Source organism: Nyctibius grandis, chromosome 9 (genome assembly GCF_013368605.1).
Source record: "Nyctibius grandis isolate bNycGra1 chromosome 9, bNycGra1.pri, whole genome shotgun sequence".
NCBI classification, from domain to species: Eukaryota; Metazoa; Chordata; class Aves; order Nyctibiiformes; family Nyctibiidae; genus Nyctibius; species Nyctibius grandis.
Window position 1 is genome coordinate 25,162,709 of NC_090666.1, and position 19,863 is coordinate 25,182,571.

General features: G+C 47.2%; 1 protein-coding gene across 1 annotated transcript; it reads right to left on the bottom strand.

The window, feature by feature from the left end:
• Window positions 1-346: 346 nt before the first annotated feature.
• LANCL1 (LanC like glutathione S-transferase 1) lies at window positions 347-19,458 on the bottom strand. Its single transcript, XM_068407185.1, has 9 exons — window positions 19,344-19,458; window positions 18,934-19,051; window positions 11,171-11,378; window positions 7,038-7,173; window positions 6,553-6,699; window positions 4,388-4,570; window positions 3,786-3,962; window positions 3,398-3,470; window positions 347-2,491 (listed from the first exon to the last, which is right to left on the bottom strand). Exons 1-9 carry the CDS (start codon window positions 19,425-19,427, stop codon window positions 2,415-2,417), a joined length of 1,203 nt encoding a protein of 400 aa, XP_068263286.1. The 5' UTR covers window positions 19,428-19,458; the 3' UTR covers window positions 347-2,414.
• Window positions 19,459-19,863: the final 405 nt, after the last annotated feature.

The following is a 19,863-nucleotide window of genomic DNA, read 5'->3' on the forward strand; positions in this document are numbered from 1 at the left end:
ATCCACATCCTCTTTCTGGTGGCCAGCACAGCACACAAGTGTATTCTGGTGTAATTAAGACTAACCTGCAGGACTGCGGTCTCCAATGGAAGCCAAGCAGGGTGGCCTTGGATGGAGACAGTGCTGCAAAACAATGTCCTGGGAGAAAAGTACAGCTTGTGAGGGAAAGCACAGGACTGGCCTCGATGGATTGGAGACAGGGAAAAATGTGAAATACTCTTAACACTCAGGGGGAATCGGAGGCCAGTGAGCCTCCAGGAGCCACCAGAGTGGCTGTTGTGCCACATCTTGATCTCTTCAGACATGAATCCTGGTCACAAAGTGGGGGGTAAAAACAACACAAAGCTTGTTCATTTCAGCATTTTTATTAAACAGTGCTCCACTCAGCAGCTGTACACCAGGCCCTGACAATCCCCTGATCAGTGTATGAACCCTGGGATGTGATGCTGCCATGACACCAGGCTGCATGAACCATCTCCTTTATAGAAGCAGTGCCCAGGAGAAACCCAGGCTCAGAGCAGTGTCCCTACACTACCATGACACCAGCCAAGCTGGGAGGTAACTTACAGCAGGCCTCATGTACTACAGGATCCCACCCCCAAACTGTTCGATTAGCCAAATCCTGCTCTCAGGGCTGTGCCTCCTCCTTTCCAGTAACCTCCCTGTGTTGTTTAGGCCCCGTGAATGATAGGGGATGACCACTGCTGAGTCAGTGTGAGCTTGAGGCTTCTGGCAGGGATGCCCAGCCCAAAGTAGATGAGCTTCTCTTCACTTCAGGCTGTCTTTTGATGAAGTTCCAGAAACACGTGATGGCAGCAGGAGGCTGGGCACTGCGGAAACAGGCAGCCTTCCAGGAACGGTTTCTACTCTTTGCTGGAGCAGCCCATCCAGGAGGTTCTTGAGGGTCTGCCTGTGCCGCTGTGGCTAGGCTGCCTTGAGTTCAGGCACGTGTGAGCTAGCTGTGTTAGTGTGCTGGGTTTGGTCCTCCTGCGTTACTACTGCTGGTACAGGAGCATGCCAGCTTGGAAGCTGCCTGCACTGCCCTGCAGCTGCTCATCTGCTCTTAGGTGGCCTGAGGCACTCGGCAGCTGGGCCCTTAAAAGATCAAAACCCAAATCCACTCTTGTGCAGGCTGAGGAGCTGCCCTCAAACAGCACAAAGCGGTATGGCTGCATCAGTAGCTTTCACTGTGCTTGGTGTTTAGCTCACGTTCAGTGCTAGGAAAATGGTTTACAGGGTCAGGTCCCAAACTGCTGCAAATTAGTGCAGTATCAGTTAAGGACGGAAAAGCAGATTTACCTCTTGCAAGTATCTGGTCTGCTTGACAGGTCAAAGCTATTTAACCTAGGGCAGATTTTCCAGTTGGGTAGATATGTGGTTGCGTATCAAACTACAACAAGCAGTAACAAGGCAAACAAATAACTCAAATTATCTAGGTTCAGGAAAGCTTATAAAACAAGGCATGTGAACAACATCTATACAGGTAATAGGTTAAACACTGACAGAACTCAGTGGAATACATTTCTTTTCCCATGCTGCTACTGGTGGGCCTGACACCACCTAACACCTACAATATTCACACACAATTTTAAATAAAGACTGCAAAATAAACTTTTAAAGCTTAAACAGAAGAGACCACACCAGCAAGCATGCTCAGCTCACTTTTAGATGGGAGTTTTCCATTAGATGATCAATGGACTTTTGCAAGGTTTAGCATAAGATGGCAAATAAGCACAAAAGCTAGTGGATTATTTGTCTGTCACTGGAAAAAATGCACAAGAGAGCTATACATAGTCTTTGCCTTTAAAGCAGGCAGGTGGAAATTCAGGACAAGGCTTTGGCATGTCAGTTCCAGCTGTGCCACTTGCAATCTGACATTAAAAAAACATATATAAAGACTCCACAGTCTACCACACTTGCTTCATGGGGAGCAGCCCAGCTACTGAACTGCCTGCTCCCTGGGTGCTCAGAAAGAAAACACTTAAAAGCAACTTGCAGGGCAATAGCCTGAGTTTTTCATCTTTTGTTTTCAAAGGCAACTAAATTCCTGCAACTATTTGTCAACACAAAAAAAAAAAAAGGCCAAAGTTACATTCAATAGAAAACTTTCTCCCAGGAAATGGGATACAGAAAATAGCAAAACTCTATAGCCAACAAAATACTGTACATTTTCTCCCTGCTCCCACCTGCAGCCCTGCGTTTTTAACAGACACCAGCAACATCTGCATTCTGTCTTTGAAATTGAAACAATGCAACGAGATGACTAGAAATATTAGAGAACTCAGCATGCCCTCAGGAGGATGGATTTATGTTCAGTTAGGTGAACAATGATGAGTTTGGACGAAAGAGAAAGCAGCTTCCAACTGCTTTTCCAAGGACGGAAGGATTCAGGCAGGGAACTGCCAAGCTCAGGTTTAGAGTTCAAATGCGGGGAACTTGGCCTTGGTTGGCACCAACAGGTCAGCAAGAAAGTAAATTGTTCCAGCCATTCCTGAGGATAAGAAAAAAACAAAAAATGTGCTTTAAGAAGATTCCCTTTGGGGGCACCCATGGTATCTGTTATCCAGGGGGTGAATAGGTCATGAAGACAGAAGAAAGGAAAATGTTTTCAGAAGGACCTAAATAATTTCCAAGGTCTCAACCCAGGTTTCCTGAGCGACTTAGGTACTTCAGTGGGGAAAGCACTTCGAAGTTAATCAAATGTTGAAAAGCACCCGGGAAAACATGATGGATCTCCCCCCTTCCAGCTCCCTCCCTTCTGCTTTACCTTTCCACAGGTTTAACAATCTGAGTATCTTTGCAAAATTTGGACCTGGTGACATTGCTGCCTCAGGTCCTCACTGATGTAACTGCCCTTGTTCCTTGGCCTGCAGCAAAGCTAGGAAGATTTAGGTTAGCTGAGGAACCAGCTCTTTCAGCAATACCTGCTGATGGCAGATTTTGGGTGAGCTATTAGCAGGAGCCACAAAATACCACAGGAGCCAACAAGGCCTACAAAAGCAGCCCCATTTGTTCCTCACTCACCTTTGGAATGGAACTGGAAAGCCCATGAAGGACTTTAATCCTTAAAAATGCAAAGAAAAGAGACTGTCTGAGAAGCCACGCTACAAATTATTGTAAGGTAGACTTTGGGCTGTACCCATTAAAGAATTCCTCTTGAGACCTGTGTGCAGAATCTGTGCTGGGGGCCCAAGAGGACAAGATGCTCCAGCTAAGATATCAGCCTGTGCTACAAGAAGACTGCTTCTGGGAAAGAGTAAAAACAGTGAATACAATTTCCTTCCCATCCTCTACACTGAGTTTTGCAAAGACTTCAGTGAGGTGTGTATTTGGTTTTCCTTGGTGCTGGACTGGCTCAGATCCAGGAGCAGAACACAAACATAGAGATGGAGGTTACCTTCAAAGAGAGAGAACGGCGTGTCTGGAGTCCGGCACCCATGTTGACCATAGCTTAAACACCACTCTGCAAACTGAGAAAAGAGGAACAAAAAGTGTTCAAATTTTGTTAAGGATGGATCTTAAAAAAAATCCATCCTTAACAAAGGATGTTTGGACAATCCACCCTCATCCTCACATTATCCCTTGCAGAGCAAGGCTTCTGCAGGATATTCCTTCTGTGTACAGGCTGTCAGACAGTGACTGTGCTGCTGGAGGACCATTCTGATGGAGCTGGTCAGATCTAGATGCATCTCTGCCACACTAGAAATTAGGTTTCAAAGGCAAAGTTGGTGATGTAAAAGGCAGAAGTGAATAATCCCCTCTCTCTTCCTTACACAGGCTCTCACCTTGCAGGCCCTGTACAGGTATTTCATGTTTTGAGTGAGGTTGTACAGTGCTAGGAAGCTGTAAGCATTGCCAGCTGTCCCGTGGCACAGCCCGTAGCCTTTCTTCAGTAACCCGTGCTGCCAGATCACTTCTGCACACTGCAGGGCATCATTTAGGTACTGCTGTTCCCCAAAGACCTGCAGAGACAAGAAATATTCCCTCTTACTGAGGCAATCTCCTCCACACAAAGAGCACCCCTGTGTGAGTGGGGAAGCTTGGGTTAATTAGTTTCTCTCCTACTGAAGTCTTCACACTGTGACTTTGCTGTCTACTTTAAAGGAGGATGGTTTTGATATGATGAATAGGGCTGTATGACCATTACTTTGCACACAACTAGTTGTCACCATCAGTCACCTGCAACAGGACACCCCACACAGCTGATGGGTATTTTCAGAAATAATTTTTTAAAAGACGAATTTCCGTTTTGGTCAGTGGTCCCTGTGGGGTGATTTCATTGTAACAAGCCATCATACTCTCTGGCAGGGGGGGTCTCAACAGTCTTCTCCATGATGAAGTTCCACATTTAGGGGTCCCCAAAGGGTCTTTGCAAGACTTCTGGTACCTTGTAGGCCTGGAGAAGCATGTAGATAACACCTGGTGCCCCATGGCACCAGTGGATGAGTAGGTCTCTGGTGTCATCAATGCATGGAGGGTAATTGCCAGATGGGAACTTGAGCTGGCAGACGTAGTCCACGCTGGGTTTGACTGTGTTGTGCAGTTTTACTTGGCTTACTCCAAGGCCAGGCTAAGAGAAAGAAAGCATTAAATCAGGGAGAATTACCATTCTGTCTCTCCCTAAGAGGCCCAAGATCTGCCTGAAAGGCAGAAACAAAACCAACTATGGCCGTGTTCCCTCTTGCTCCCTGTAAATCAAGTCACTTCTTTGGTCCAGGCTTTCACACATCACAAATACCCACTTGGCCCGCTTCGGCAGCGACTTATTTCCAGTCATACCCGTGCATCCCCAGAAACAAAGGCTGCCCCTAGCATGTCACCCAGCCCTCTAAGGAAGAGGGCTTCCTGCTTCTTTTCCTGAAGATGAGTAGGAATAGTTTTAGGTACCCAGAGCTGGAGTAAAGAAATAAACTGTATAAAAACAGTATTAAGGATGAATACCAGGAATGATTCCTAGCACCTAGAGCAGCTCAGCTCTGAGCTGCTGGGCCAGACCAGCTGGTGGGCTGTGCTGCTGCATTTTCACCGATGTTTCTGGGTAATTGCAAGGGAGTGACTTCACCGCTGACCCCAAATGGAAGCAAGGGAGTGGCTTCAGTGTCCTCTTCCAATGACTGCCCCACAAGAAATTTGTGCAGTTCTGACCTCCCACGGCAGACTGCAATGAGCACTCTCATCTAAGGATCACACTGTTCCCTGGCTGATAACTTGAAAATTAAAAATCAATACTTGTGCTGTAAAACCGTTAGAGATAAAAGTCCAATGTTCTCCTCTTCATATCTCCCTTGTTTGCTTCCCCCAAGGCTTTTTGTGCATCATGCTTGGCTGATCCAGGCTCCTTGTACTTCATACGGCAGAGAAGCATGAAGCCCATGCAGTATTTTATGGGAGACTTACACTTAAAATTCTTTAAACCATCAGCCTGGGAACAAGCTCAGGGACTCGGTGTAAATCTGGGCTCACAGCACAGTGCTGTCTCCCCTGCTCCCAACTAGCTGTTCTGTACTCCTGGGCAATAATCACTTTGCATCCTCCTCTTGCCAAATCTTCTGCTTGAAAAACACCAACCACCCCTTCCTCTCTGAGTCACATCAGAGGGTTATATTCACAGAAACTCTGCTTATCCTGTATATGGGCTTGAACTTTGAGGCTGCTGAAGGAAAAAAATACTTGAAACCTGGTGGCTTCTTTTCCACCTGCTGTGAGAGTTGGGTCTAATAAAAGACAGAACCTATTTCTATGAACTTTGCTATGTTAAAATAATCTGTGTTGCTCAGTAGGTGCCCTTAATGCTTTGAAAATGCAATGTTATTTATTGCTGTTATTTTTCTAAGAGCTTAAGCACTGTAAATTTATGCACAAAGTAACCCACATAGGGGAATTATCACCCTCACTTCAGAGTCAGGGAAGAGAAGATTCCCAGAGCTCCAGTGAGTTGTGCAAAATTGTGAGAAAGACAGCATCAAAGCAAAGGCGCACTGCAGCTCCCAACTCCTCGACTTCCCCTGCCTACTTCAGGCACTATAGAACTCAGCTGCTTTATCAAAGTAAAAAGTCCCACTTCTTTAACATTTAGACACAGGCCCTGATTTGGAAACAAAGGCATTTCCCACTTTCCTACTACGAACACAATCTCTTTCGCCATGCTTTTCTTACAGAGATCCTCCTTCTGTAATGATCTGAGGTTGCTCCAAGTAACCACTTCAAAAAATGCAGGAAGCCCACAGGTACCAACAAATGGGAATACTTTATAAGCATTTCACACAAGAGGGGGAAGCTCAGACGCAGCTGACCTACAGGGCTTCATTATGCGAAACTGCTGGTATAATGCAGGCCACATTTCCCAGAGGAAACACAGAGGTGGGAAATTCAATCTCTCAGATTTAAAGAAAACCTTTACAAGTAGGGATGCATGATCAAATCCAGGAATAAGACCATTAGACAAGGGATCTTGCCCAGTCTGACATCACCAAGAGCCAACTCAAATGCTCCTCCTTGTTCAAAGAAATGTGAAACAGCTCCTAAAGGCCCCTCCCCTCCAGTGCCTCTTACCTGCATGAGATAGTAGTAAATCCCAGCCAAACCATGGGCTGCCCCTATGTAGTACTCCTGGTACCACTCATACATCAGTGGGCTCTTTGCTGTGAAGTTCCTCCTTTTGGCCAAGCTCTCTCCTGAGGCTACAACGGCTTCACAGACCTGTGGATGGGAACAGATGCAGGTGAGGGAAATGCTGCTGTCTTGGAAACAGCACAGCGAGTATCCTGGCACAGAACAAGGGAGCTGTGTTTCTGCCCGAGCAGAGGGAAGAGTGTGGGTGAGGGAGTGAAATGTATGCCAATTCAGTACTGCCTATGGATTTATATGGATGGCGGGGGTGCATGTGGTGCTTTGTCCCTTTGGTAGAAGAGCAGCAGGGATACCATGATGTGGTTTTCCATTGTTGCCAGTTCTCTACATCTAGCATTGATTTTTACCTGCCCAAAGATGAGCTGCATGGGAAGAGACAGCTAACAAATCAGCAGAAGCCACAGTACCTGCTGAATGTGACTTTGAGGGATCTTTTCCTCTCCAAAGTGCTTGTTCACAAATATCAGTGCATAGAGATAGCCCATGCGCCCGTACAGCAGTTCATCTGGCACTCGTGGGTCAAGCTTGTGTAGATGGAGCAAACTACAAAGAAAAATTCACATGGGGGAGATTAGAGGACACTCAAAGCCATGTAACCAAGCAGTGAGACTGGAGCTCAAAAACATGGTTTGTTCCTTCGTGCTGCCTGTGCCCTGGGAGATGTCAAGCCAGTCTGGGTCTCAGCCTTCCAGCTATGCAAGGTGCAGAATCCCTCTTTCCCCTCTGCTTTTTGTTGGGTTATTGCTTTAGTCTGCTCAGCTCTTTACAATGCAGTTGTACTATGTGCTTGTTTTTTAGAGCACCAGCTCTGGGAAAGCTACTTGTGGGGAAACCTGGGCTATAGAAAACAGTCAGCATGAAGTTTCTGACTGCTCAGGAAAGGCTGCCCACCATTACCTCCCTGTGATGCTGTTGGCAAGGCAGACCCTCTGCCAAAAATTATTATTTTCAAACTAAACTGGTATCTGTTTAATTTGGCTGCTCAAGGAATGCTAGAAAGTCAAACTAGTGCTGATGGTATGTGGAAAAATCTCACCTCTTATGCTCAGAAGTCCTGATAGAAAGGTCCCTTCCTCTCCATGCCTGCAAGAGGCCAGGGCTACACTGTCAGTGGAGAAAGAGGTGCATCCATGAGCTAAAAATCTAGGTAAGAGGTGGGGAGAAGCAGCTGGAAATGTTAACATCAAGCCTCTGTGGCACATGTAAGAAATCTTCTCTAGGGAGAGCCTCGCAATAGTGAGGACAGCTCGGCAGAGTGTGAGTGCTGTGGACTGGCTGTGGTGCAACCCCACACTGCGGACTGCCTGGCTGGCACCAGGCTTTAGCCCCCAAGTGGAGAGCGAGAGGTCTGCTGGAGTCAGATATCCTCTTTGCCATTTTTCTATTATCATGTTGCAAAGTTGGTGATACTCCTGTAGTGCTGACAGAGACTGACAGCTCCTCACACTGGTGCTTTGTAGCAATTCACTCTCAATGCAATTTTTCCTTTGTTTTGCCTCTCACCTCTCATCACACTTCCAACAAGGCTGGATGTCCTTCCCTGTCAGAGCAGCAGGCAGGGATGTGACTGGTTTTGGCTTTATTTTTTTGTTCACCCCTGAGACAGCACTCTGAAAAATGCCATCACTTTTAAAATACCAGCGTAAGTGGCTTCACAGCTGTTTCCTCAGCTGCTTCCTGCTGTGGCTGCAACAGGGAGAGGGCTAAGAAACCAGCCACAAGAGCTGTGTGTGTGCAGGGCTTCCCTGTCACAGTAGCACGGGGAGCACAAAAGGTGCCCTGGCAGCCTTTGCTCCTGGGCAGAACAATGTGTTGCAAAGGAAAGAAGCAACCAAATGCTCCAGAGTACCCTCAGAGCAGAGAGAGGATGCTGGGCTGTGACGCCCCATGGCAGGAAACTTTCCCTTGGCACTGGACTCAAAGTGAGCAGGAATATTGAAGGAGAGAGCAGTGTCTCAAGGTGGAGTGGCCCCGTCTCCTTGTGTACCACTTGAGATGTGCACTGCTCTATGGGGGAGATTTCTTGCAGATTAAACCCAAGAGACAGACTTTACATCCCAGACTACAAGTAAGCAGGGGTCCCTCTTTCAGCTGCATAGGCTGACAGGAAAGCCCTTCTGCCTCCTCATGTCCCCTGTCCCCAAGTCCAAGGAAGGCAGATGAAGAGGAGGGTTTCTAAGGAGGAAAGCAGCGTTTTGACAGACGGACTCTGCCCAAGAGCAGGCTGGCCAGAAGAGATGCTGCCTGGTGATGTTGTTCAGCTCTGAGATGTCAGAGAAATATTAGGTGCAACAGAAGAAATGGATGGGTGGATAAACAGTGATACCCACAGTAAGGATTTTCTGAGGTCTGGATGTGAAATCTTCTTTTCATGGGGAAATCTGGAGCAGCTGGAGCTACTATTCTTGCTCCTTATACATTACTGCTTCTACCTCTAGCTGCCTTGCTGGCCAGGATAATCAGGGGAGGAAGCCTGCCAGCAGTTTCTGTTGTTTCTGAAACGTGGGGCAGCGCTGCACGGCATGCGTGCAGCAAGAGATGCCAGGGATGCTGCTGGACTGATGGCATGCAGAATGCATTTCTCAGGTGTGAGGGGGTAAATCGAGGACCCTGAAAGGAAGAGCCTCTCCTGCTCACATATCAGCCTATCGCTTCAACTGTCAAAACCCAGTAGTTTCTGGACAGAGGGAAAGCGAGGCAGCTGTAGAGCAAGATGGGATTTTTGTATGCCATTGCATCTAAAAGCAAACCTTTGACCTTTGGAATTGGTGGGAGATGGCAGGGAAAAGAGGACTCCTGGAACACGGCTCAGATTTTCACAGACTCTTGGAAAATGGGCTGCTCTGAAACATTAGCCTCTCCAGAGCATAAAAGCACATTTGTTGGTCATGAACTCATTTAGGCAAGAGCAAGGAGCTAAGAAATAGCAAACTTCTGTCTCTTCCACTGCAGGTAAAACCTGGCTGATGGATTCTCTCCTCAGGCTCTGTAAAGATGAGGTGCCTTAAAAGACAGAGAACAAAATGGAGAGCGGCCCTCCTTCTCCACAGCTGTAACAGAAGTGCACTTTCTATGCACTCGCACTGCATAACTTAGCAACTGTTCTGTAGCTAAACAGCATACTCAAAACCCGCTTAAGAGTTTCGATTAAGGGAGCTATTTCTCAAAGAAATACTCTCTTTTTAAAGGCGGCATGGTCAGGCTAACTGCTCTGGGAATTGGTGGCAGAGTAAGGACAGTATAACTGTTCCTTCGAGAAAGCCACATTTTTCTTTTTTCCTCCTCTCAGATGTATGAAGAAACCAATTTCCAAGGCTCTGCCTTTATTATGCCATTAGATGGCAGTGCAGAATTAATCATGAGTTTCCATTCTGCCACAAAACTGTAGGCAGAACAGGAGGGATACGGGGAGGGGACAGCTACACCAAGAAAACATGAATTAGCATTTTTCACAGCTTGGGGCTTATGCATTGACCACAACTGGCCAGTACTGTTTGACAGATTAGTTCCCTTTTTGTATTTGTTAGCAAATATATTAATCATAGTGAGATGCACCACTTTGACACAGTATTAAGCAAAACCTAAACCACAGATTATTTCAAGATAAAGAAGAGAATTCTGTCCTCAGACTGACCGTATCCACACAAACCAGAAGCTATTCTTAGTTAAGGGAGTGGGAACGTGGTGTCCAAACCATACAGGCACCTCTGATTCCCACCCATGGCTTTTTTTAATTGATATTATTCATCACTTGCTCATGGCTGTTCAAGGGCACTCAGTGTTGTTCTGAAGTGTCAGGGGTTTTGTCTTGGTTTTGTGCTGACCACGCGTAAATGGAAACTATGGGGCTGTTTCTCACCTTCTCAAAACTGACCTCCCTTAAGGAAGAAAAGCTTGCAACTGCATCTCCTTAACTTTTTTCCTTCTTCTGCCACATGCTGATCTGACTGTAGGACTGCTTGTTTGTCCTTTTCTTAAGTACCCAACAAAAATACATTTGAAAACAGCTGAGGAAAGGCAGGAAATAGAAATAAATGAATCATAACCAGCTGCATTCAGCAGTTGAAAGGGATGCCATCAATCTTAGGTTTAAGTCAAAGTCAACTAACAAATAGCAAGTGGAAGCGAGTGACAAAATTAATCTAATAATCCTGTCACATTTCTTCTTTTCATCAAAATAGCTGTAAAGCTAAATTTAAGGGTTCTTAAAAAACACCAAACCTGACCTTCTGTGTTTTCTTTAATTTTGGCATTTTCTTCTTCCTATGTTTACCAGCATTATTTTTAAGATGGCAATACCAGCTAAGCAATATCCTTGCTCCCCAGCCTGCAGGCTGCCAGGTAACCGTGTTTGTCCTTAAGCTAGCTCTTTCCCCAGGGCAGGACAAGTTTGTGCTGCCTTGATAAGTTACTGGATTATCTCTCATATAAGACTGCAACAAAATGTATTCAGGCTTGGTAGAGAATGCCCGGTACAAGCCCAGACCAGCTCTATGAGCAAGAGGAACATTAGGTCAAAGATGTAACCAAGCGTTTTTACCGAGTGATGCAATCTTCTGACTGCTTCTGGTTCTGCAGTTTGTGGTAGACGACAGCAGCCACTGCCAAGGGCCCAGCATCTCCACACAAGAAAGTGATGGATCGTCTTGTCAGACAGCTCAGGCTCTTCTTCACGTACTCGTGGGCCACCTGAAGGTAGGCTGGGTCTCCATACACATCATACAGGTGCAAATACAGCAAAGCAATGCCTGCAAAAGGAACATAAAGGTTGTACCCACCAGAAAAGTTTACCCTTCCCCCTATGTGCCCTGGCTGTTTTAATGAATCTAAAAGCCTGGTCCTCAGCCTCATCTAGGGCATAAGCCTTCAAGACAGGCTTCTTGGGCACATCCAGGGGCATAACCCATAGCTGCAGCATCCACAGCTACTTTTCTGGCTTTGTCACCTCCTTGTACCTGATGCTGCTCACGAGCGGACTGCAGGTCAAGACAACCAGCAGCATCTGACCCAGGAGGTCCTGGAGGATAGCAGAGCTTCTGATACACAGGTTACACACAATTTTAGTAGCAAGGAGCAAAAGATGAGACCTAGACAAACCCACCTAAATCTGTCAACTGTACCAGGGACTGCTGCTAAACAGTGGAGGGAAAAAAAAATGATCTTTGGGCAAGATGATACTTGTGGCAGAGCAGTGCTGAGTTGTTACCCTCTCTCAATTATTTTTTCCCATACCAGGAGGTAAAGGGCTGGGTCACTTACCTTGGATTGGATTTTAAAAAAAGTGACACGTCATCAGCACTGAGAAGCAGCACCTTAAGACATCTACTTAGCTCTTTCCCCACCTCTCCCTCCCCGCCTTCCCTCCCACTGGGAAGCACCAGCAAAGTTGTTATAGCTCCCTGGACATCATCTCCTGCTGCTGAGCAGGTCCCAAGCCCTACACCAAGGACTAGTGCATCCTAGAAAAGAAAGGGGCTGCCCGACTCTCCTGTGCAGCACATCATTCATGAGATCAGCCCTTGTCTGAAACATAAACAGCTACCTAGAATGCTGGAAAAGGCTGCATGGTCCTCCTTGGAGGTTCTCAGTGGGCTGGCCAGCTACAGAAACAACTCCGCTACTAAGAAGTCACATCAATTGCTGTTCTTTGCCTCTGTCTGCCCCGTCTTCATCCAGCTCTTGAAGCTTTTAGTAGGTAACTGAGGAGTCCTCAGTGAGTCTGTGTCTGAAAGGTCTGCCACATTTGAACCATCCTTCTAATCTGGAAGGCATCCTCAAACGTGCACTGAGGAAAGCTGCTGGCCTACATCACTTGGAGGAAAGCTTATTTCTCTCCTTACTAGTAACCACTTCTAAGAAGACTCAGGTCCTGCATTTAAGTCGAAATGAATAGAGCCAATCTCTGCAGATTTTGATGTGGTAAGGGGGGCAAGCATGCTGCAAAATTACTTTCCATGGTACTGAGGACAATTTTAAATTTATGATCGTTTTCTCATTTTGCATGGGTAATCTCCAAAGCTTCGTGCTGCAGATAATTCAATTCCACATGTATATTAAGGGCAAATTTCCATTGCCTGCTGAAGCTAATAACCTTGTCCTCTCTCTATGCAGTTCAGTGTTTGTATTTCCAGAGAGAGCTCAGATGTACAGTGGCATCACTCAAGTCTATAAGAATGTGGATACGAAGCCCTTCTTTAAAGGGGAACCCTCCTCTTCCAGCTAGCAAATGTCAAGTGACTCTCCTTGATTTATTTTGTGCCTAGCAGAGCTTCTGGGCTTTAATAGGCCTGATAGCTGTCTGAGCACAACTTGCACTCTTGACTCATCTGCTTTAATATACAACTTTTTGCTTTGTAAGTAGCTTCTATTCCCACTGCCATCATATCACCCTAATTACGTACATAACTACCATGCTAAGACCACTGCTAGGATTGAATTCTTAGAAAGTAAATGTCTCAGCATTGTTTTCCTCTGACTTCTTTGCCTCTCCTCTTTTAAAACTTTCCTCCCAGGCCCAAGCATCTTTGGAAAAGACTCCAAAAACCCACTGACCTATACTAAAGGATGGAAGGGATGAGTTGCTTCCCCAAATCATTAATTTTTCCTTTGTCTTTAAAACCCAAAGGCCTTCCAAACTGAATCTAAAGTCAATTTTCTCCACTCATTCCTCAAGGAATTCATACTCCCAAGCTGATCAGAAGGGTACAATGCAGTGCTGCCTTCAGTCTGCTGCTTGCTCTGTTGCTATCTGTGAGCCCAAAAGTGGGGAAGGCCAGCAGAGGAGGGCAGGCCCATGCATAAAGAGGCAATGTTTACAGAGGTATGTAGAGGGATACAAAACGCAGTCACCTGGGTGGGCAACATCCTATACTGACCTATGTGCCAAGATGTAGGCAGCATATTTCAGAGGCAGTGCAGTTTGGAGACAAAGAGAGTTTCCACCTGACGAACTTGTCTCAGCTAGGCAGTGTTGCTCTGCAGAAGCTATTTCACACCTCTGCCTCGCTCCCTCTCCAATACCACCTTCTTCACCCCAACTGACCAGGTGGGGTTTGCTGACTGACAGGGCATTTATTTGGCATGCTTTAAGTGCTATACAAACATGGCATCATCAGTCAAATGGGGCGAGGTAAGCAGTGGATCTGCTCCATTTCTGTGTGCCCTGGAGGTCTGTGTTCTGTGTTCCGTGTCCCAGTTGGAAACGTGACCTGTTTTTATGACCTCTGAGACTCCTGATTGTTTCCAGCAGAACTGCTGTGCAGTGGCTTCCCGTGGCCTGCTACTGCCAAAGATGTATGGGCTTTGTTCTGTTTATTGGTTACTATTGCACCTTCGTCTCTGTAGTTTCTTCAGACTTCAAAGTTTTTTGCTCCTTGCAGTGTTAAGACCTGCTGCATAGCCACATGTGATGGAGAATGCATCAGACATCACTGGATGGTGCAGGACTGCAGTGAACACATATGCTACTGACAGCATATCCTTTAGCAGGGCTCTGATTACTGAAACTGCCGTCTCTAGTGTGCAGGAAGCCAATATACTGGAGTGTTAATGCCCGAGATGCTTGCTCACTGCAGGGAATTTGGAGGCCAAAATCAGTTCTGCATGTCTCTCACAAAGCCTGTTTATTTAACATCTTCAGTAGGACAGTAAACAACATCTCTCTCCTCTTGCCATCCTGTATGAGCAGTACTGTAGATGCAGAGGGGTGCTTTGCATTAGAGATTTGAGCAGGGCAGAGAAGGAGACTTAAATGTACACAGTGAAAACTGAATTGTTTGCACCAGTTGGCTAGTGCTGATGGCCCTGACTTTAGCAACCATTGCTTTCAACAGAGCAGACATTGCTGGAGATACCAGAAAAGTTCTTGCTCAAGAGCTACAGCACTGCAGCAGACTGAAAGAATATCTTATCCATATGACACTTCTGTTGATCGAAGAGAAGTAAAGCTGTGCGTCAACTTCCCCGCAGGTTTAGGCTTGTTCTTTATGTTGGATTGCGCTACCACTGCAAACAGTTCTGCTGGTGGGAGAACAGCAGTAGTGAGACAAAGCTTCCCCTTCACACTGAACAGAGTGGATAAAAAGTGAGAGGAGGTGCTGCTCGGTGTCAGCTCCACTGCAGTCCCCTTGCTGACAGCACCATCGGGGATGGCCGTTAAGACTGTTCTGAACATGCCTCCTTGTCCACCAGGAGCTGAGCTGCACTGTGGTCCTTTCACAAAGGACACCAGGTTACCACAAGAGGAGATTTCTTGACCTAATTTGGACCAGTTCCAAACCTGACATCTACAGTAATTAAGAGCTCAGAGATCTTGCATTGACCCAGGGAAGTAAGTCAGCCAGCACCCTCAAAGCAGGATGTCAAATGCAGAGGGAAGAAGTAGAAACCTATCTCTGTACATAGTGATGAAGCCTGATGGTTTCTAGTGAGAAACCTGATGCCATTTTAATGAGTCGGGTGTGGGGTAAAAGTTACAGCGGGGGTGGCATAGCTTTACAGCCCAGCTCAAAGGGTAAGCAGCATCTTTTCTGGTGCAGACGCATGGGATGTTATCTTGCGCTCATAAATGCACGCCAAAGCCATGCTGAATGGGACAGTGAGCCATCTTCTCCAGAGGGCTGTATCATCCCATGTTCAGAACTGTCTGGGGAGCCACTGGTGCATTTTACTACAGCTTGCACCTTGCCTTCCTAGTGCATTGTGGGACATGGGGCATTTCTCAAGATGTTACCCAGCCTTAAAACCTGGGTAACAAAGCTGCTTTTGTAAAACTTCTTACAAAAGCTTTCCTCCCCCAAAAAAACCCCAACCAAAACTACCCATTACCCCATCAGAGAATCCTACAACAGGTTAGGTTAGAAGGGATCCATGGGGGTGATCTGATCCAGCCCTCTGAAAGTAAGGCCAACTTCAAATTTACATCCCATTGCCCTGACTTGTCCAGTCAAATACTGACTGTCTCCAAGAACAGAGATTTCACAAAACCTACCCTCCAAGCACTTGGCAGGAATGTCAGTGACACAAGGCACTCTCTTCTCTCTCATCAAATGCAGCCTCACTGCCTCTTATTCTGTAGGGATTATCTGAGGATTTCTGTTTTTCCGAACACAACTCTCTTAAGGAGATGCAAGTTTTCTGGGTTCTGAGGTTAAAACTAAGATATTGCACTAAAGTGAATGAAAGGTGTTTTTCCAGAACCTTTCCTGAACTGGTACAGTCAGAATTTCTATCCATTCTTAAATGGCTTTTCTTTCATCTGGCGTGTCTTTTGAAGAGTCCTTTCAGAAGGCAACTCAGCCTTGTTCCTTGTCTCCACTCGCCCACAGGCAGCCAAAAGCTGTGGGTGGGGCAGACCAGCTGGACTCACCGGTCTGGTTCAGAGGCCCTCGAGCTCTGAAAGCCACGACTATGACATTGCTAGAGAAGGGAATGCTCGTGTGGGAAACAAATTCCAAAGGCACTGCCATAACGTGGAGGAAGGGGAATCTCTCCCTTGTACACCATTTCAGGTGGCAGATGACCTCATCATCTTGGAAGGACACAACAGTCCAGCAGGCACCAGACTCGGGAGCTTCCTAGCTTCTGCAGTCAGCTAAGATGTGACAGGAGTGAAGTCAGTCTCCTTCTATTCCCCTTCCATCATCTGTGCTCCCAGTCGAGGTAGTCTTTGGAGCAAGGCCTCTTGAACTATGAGAAATACCAACATACATGTACGTACTCTTCGGCATCCTCATGCTAATCTATTTGAAAATGGATGAGGCATTTGTACTTCTGCCAGGATAACTCAGAATTAGCTTACAGCAGTTTACCTTCCCTCAGTCAACACTCTGATACCAGTGAAACAGATTAAGACCACAGAAACTCTTACAGCAGTCTAGCTAAACTGATTAAAAGACAAAACAGAACACAACAGCCAAGCCTGGTCTATACCCAGGCACGTACCAGGTGTTGCCTAGGGGGTCCTGATCTCTATGGGGAACTGAATGAAACTGTAACAAGCTGATTCAAATGTGTTTTGAGGGCATTCAGCCATGCGCTGGATAATCTTGATCCAAAGTGTGTTTTCACTGCCTCTGAGCTGAAAATATAAGTCCTTCCCTCTCTCTGCTCCAACTTCACATGCCAAGAAGTTGTGGCTTCCCTGGCACAAATGCAGGCTGGGGGAACAGGGCTCTGTCAAGTGTGCTGGGAAAGAAACAGGCACCAAAGTAAAAAGCCAGCATATGCTGTGTATTACTGGGTGTAATGTAGTACACTCAAGTATGTTACATTTCACGCAGAGTTTGTGCTAAGAGAGCCACATTTCAAATCTCTCTAATTCACAGGAGTGCGGGTTGATTTCAGACTGCTGGGCAATGATTTACATGAGAAGACACTCAACAAGCCTTTTCTACATAAGCAATTACAGGAAAAAGCTGCTGTCTTGGCCCAATTAATTTTGTCTCTGGAAACCAGCACTGAATAAATTAATATAGCTAGGATTAGAAAAGAAAGGAGGGTGACAAATATACAGTGTAATATCTGCAAACTTCCCTCTGCTGGCTGTGACCTGCAGGAAATCTGTCCATGTTTTTTTTTCTAATCCTATTAGCCAAAGAAAGAACGTTGTGTGCTCAATGAGGAATGATCCCCGGGAGGGAAAGAGAAGAATCCCTCTTGAGAAACTCCCTTCCAGATAAAAACGAGCTGAAATCCTACCAGAGCTCTCAACCACTGTTTCACAACTGCAGTCACTTTCCAACATGGAGCTCCTTAAGGCCACCCTAAGGAAGGGAACATGGTCTCTGATGAAAGGTGTTTACCTTCTCCCCACAGACTTTCAGAGCACTCCTAACATCAGCTAATTGTCCTCCTGCTTTATCTCCTGAATTATTCTGGCCAGAGGTAGACTCTACCATCATGCCAAGCAGCACCTTCATGACTGAAGACCATCTTTACGTATGGAGTGCTCATTTCATCATGAGGGGACCTCAGAGGAGGGTCACGCAGACTGCAAGACTGAACCTGTCTCCCCAGGTGAAATCAACTGGCACTGAACAAAAATGCAGAAATCCACAGGCAGCAGCAGCAGAGTGCTGCCAGGCAACCACTGATGAAATCAATGTTCACTCAAGCTGGAATTTAATACTGGCATCCTAGCATTTCTTATGAACTGTTCGAGAGTGCTCTCAGTGCCTGTCTACCTTACTAAAATTTTTAAGCTGGCATTTCTGCCATCAAGCTGCAACGTTAGTTTAGCACCAACACAACGAACACCATTCTCCCAAGCCAACTGTTGGCATCAAGTTCCATAGCATCCAAGCACAAGCCAGCCACACCCAGATTATAATGTAGAAAGTTGCCATTTAGGATTCCAGTGTATTGCCAGAAAAAAAAACAAAACAGAAGCAGCAGAAAATCTTGCAGCAAGCATGAGATTAATTGCAACTACCCCAGGGTCCCTCCCTAGAGCCTGGCACAGTGCAGAAGGCAGGAAAGCTGACAAAGCACACAGTGGTAGCCAAGGACGAGGCGGCAGAGGAAGGTGTGTTCGCCCTGGATCCAGTGGGTAGGAACGGGGAGGGGAAGGCAGGGCACGCTCCCAAGGACAGAAAACCAGGTTGAAAATGCAGAACAGGAGAAAGACAAGCTCCTGGAAGCTTTGGACACAAGAGTTAGTGTGAGGAAGGTTTCCATCCCTTGTTATACTCACATTTGCATTTCTGCTCCTTCCAGCAGGTACTGGAGCAGAACTAGCCCTGGCTAAGTGGAGGGGCACTACCTGGGGAACAGGAATGGAGCAACCTGCCAATCAGACAATGTCATAAGATAAAATTCAGCTCAAACAGAAAAGACGGACATCATCTCAGGCCATAAGCTCACCACTGCCATATGCAAGGACTCCTTGCAGGTAAATGACCTACCATGTGCATCTGCCTACTTCAAGGAGCACTGGTTTACTTGTCACCATCCCCACCGTGGCCAGATTTGGAGCCAGTCCCTTTGAAGGCTCCCATGTTTGCTCTCAAGCAGGTGCTGGCTTTCTCCGTTGCATAAGTTTGGCACTATTAACCAGGAAAAGACCCAATCCTGCCCTGCAATGCTACAGTCTTCCCTCTGCAGCTTGAAACCTTCTCCAAAAATGGGGAGTCCCGAGAAAGCCCCTTGTTTTAATGGATTAAAACATGCAGAAGAAGCACCGTTCTCGACATGGATCTACTGTGACCATTAAAAAAGCCAAAAAAACCCACAGCCTGCCTTGGCCTGACCTAGAAGCCTGCATCGGAGAGCTCCTGCTCCATCCGCTCCGCTCGGCCAGCCTACCTGCCCAGCCAGTGTACGTGGTACAGTCCTGCGGGTCGGCAGACTTGAGGCCCCTCTCCATCTGCTGAAGCAGCTCCCTGATTTTGTTATTCAGCCTCTGTGTGAACTCGGGGGTCAGCTGTGGAGAAAAAACCCACCAAACATGAAGGAAACACCGGCAGGCAGATGGGGTCTTGGTAAGCTGTTAGGTACCCGGAGGGAGCGTAATCAGGGAACTGGGTGGGGTTTTTTAACCAGACAGGTCTCTGCTAGAAACCTTTGGGTACCTCAGCACCAGGCTGGGCTCCTGGCTGTCCAGCTTGGCTTCGCGGCCGGGGCGGGAGCGGGCCCTTCCCGGGGGCGGCCGCCGCGCTTCAGGGGCGGGAAGGGCCCGCTCGCGCCCCGGCCGCCTCACGCCCGACCCCACTCACCCTCCCGGCGGCATCGAAGTAGCCGGTGGCCAAGGACTTGTCGTAGTCCGCGGAAGGGTTAGGAAGCGCCCGCTGCGCCATCATGGTGCCGCCGTCCCCGCTTCGCTTCGCCGCGATCCGCCCTCGCTCCGCCCCGGAAGGCAGCGGGTGTCGGTATAAGTCCCGCTGCTGCTCCGCTTCTCTTGGTCAGGCCGCACCGTGCGGCTTCAGGGGCTCGGGGGGTGTGTTAGAGGCCCCTTGCAGCTGGCTCCGTGGGGTTTAGAGGTTGTTTTCGGCTGGCTCTGTAGGGTTTAGGGAGCGCTTTTGCATTTAAGGGCCCCTCGCAGCTGCTTCTGTGGGGTTTAGGGGCCTTTTTTTTTTTTTTGACCCTCTGGTATTTAGGGAGCTGTGTGGGGTTTAAGGACCCCTTGCAGCTGGCTCTGTGGGGTTTAGGGTCCCCTTGTGGCTAGTGCTGTGGGGTTTAGGAGCCCTGTGGGGTTTAGGGGCCCATTGCAGCTGGTTTTGTGGGGTTTAGGGAGCC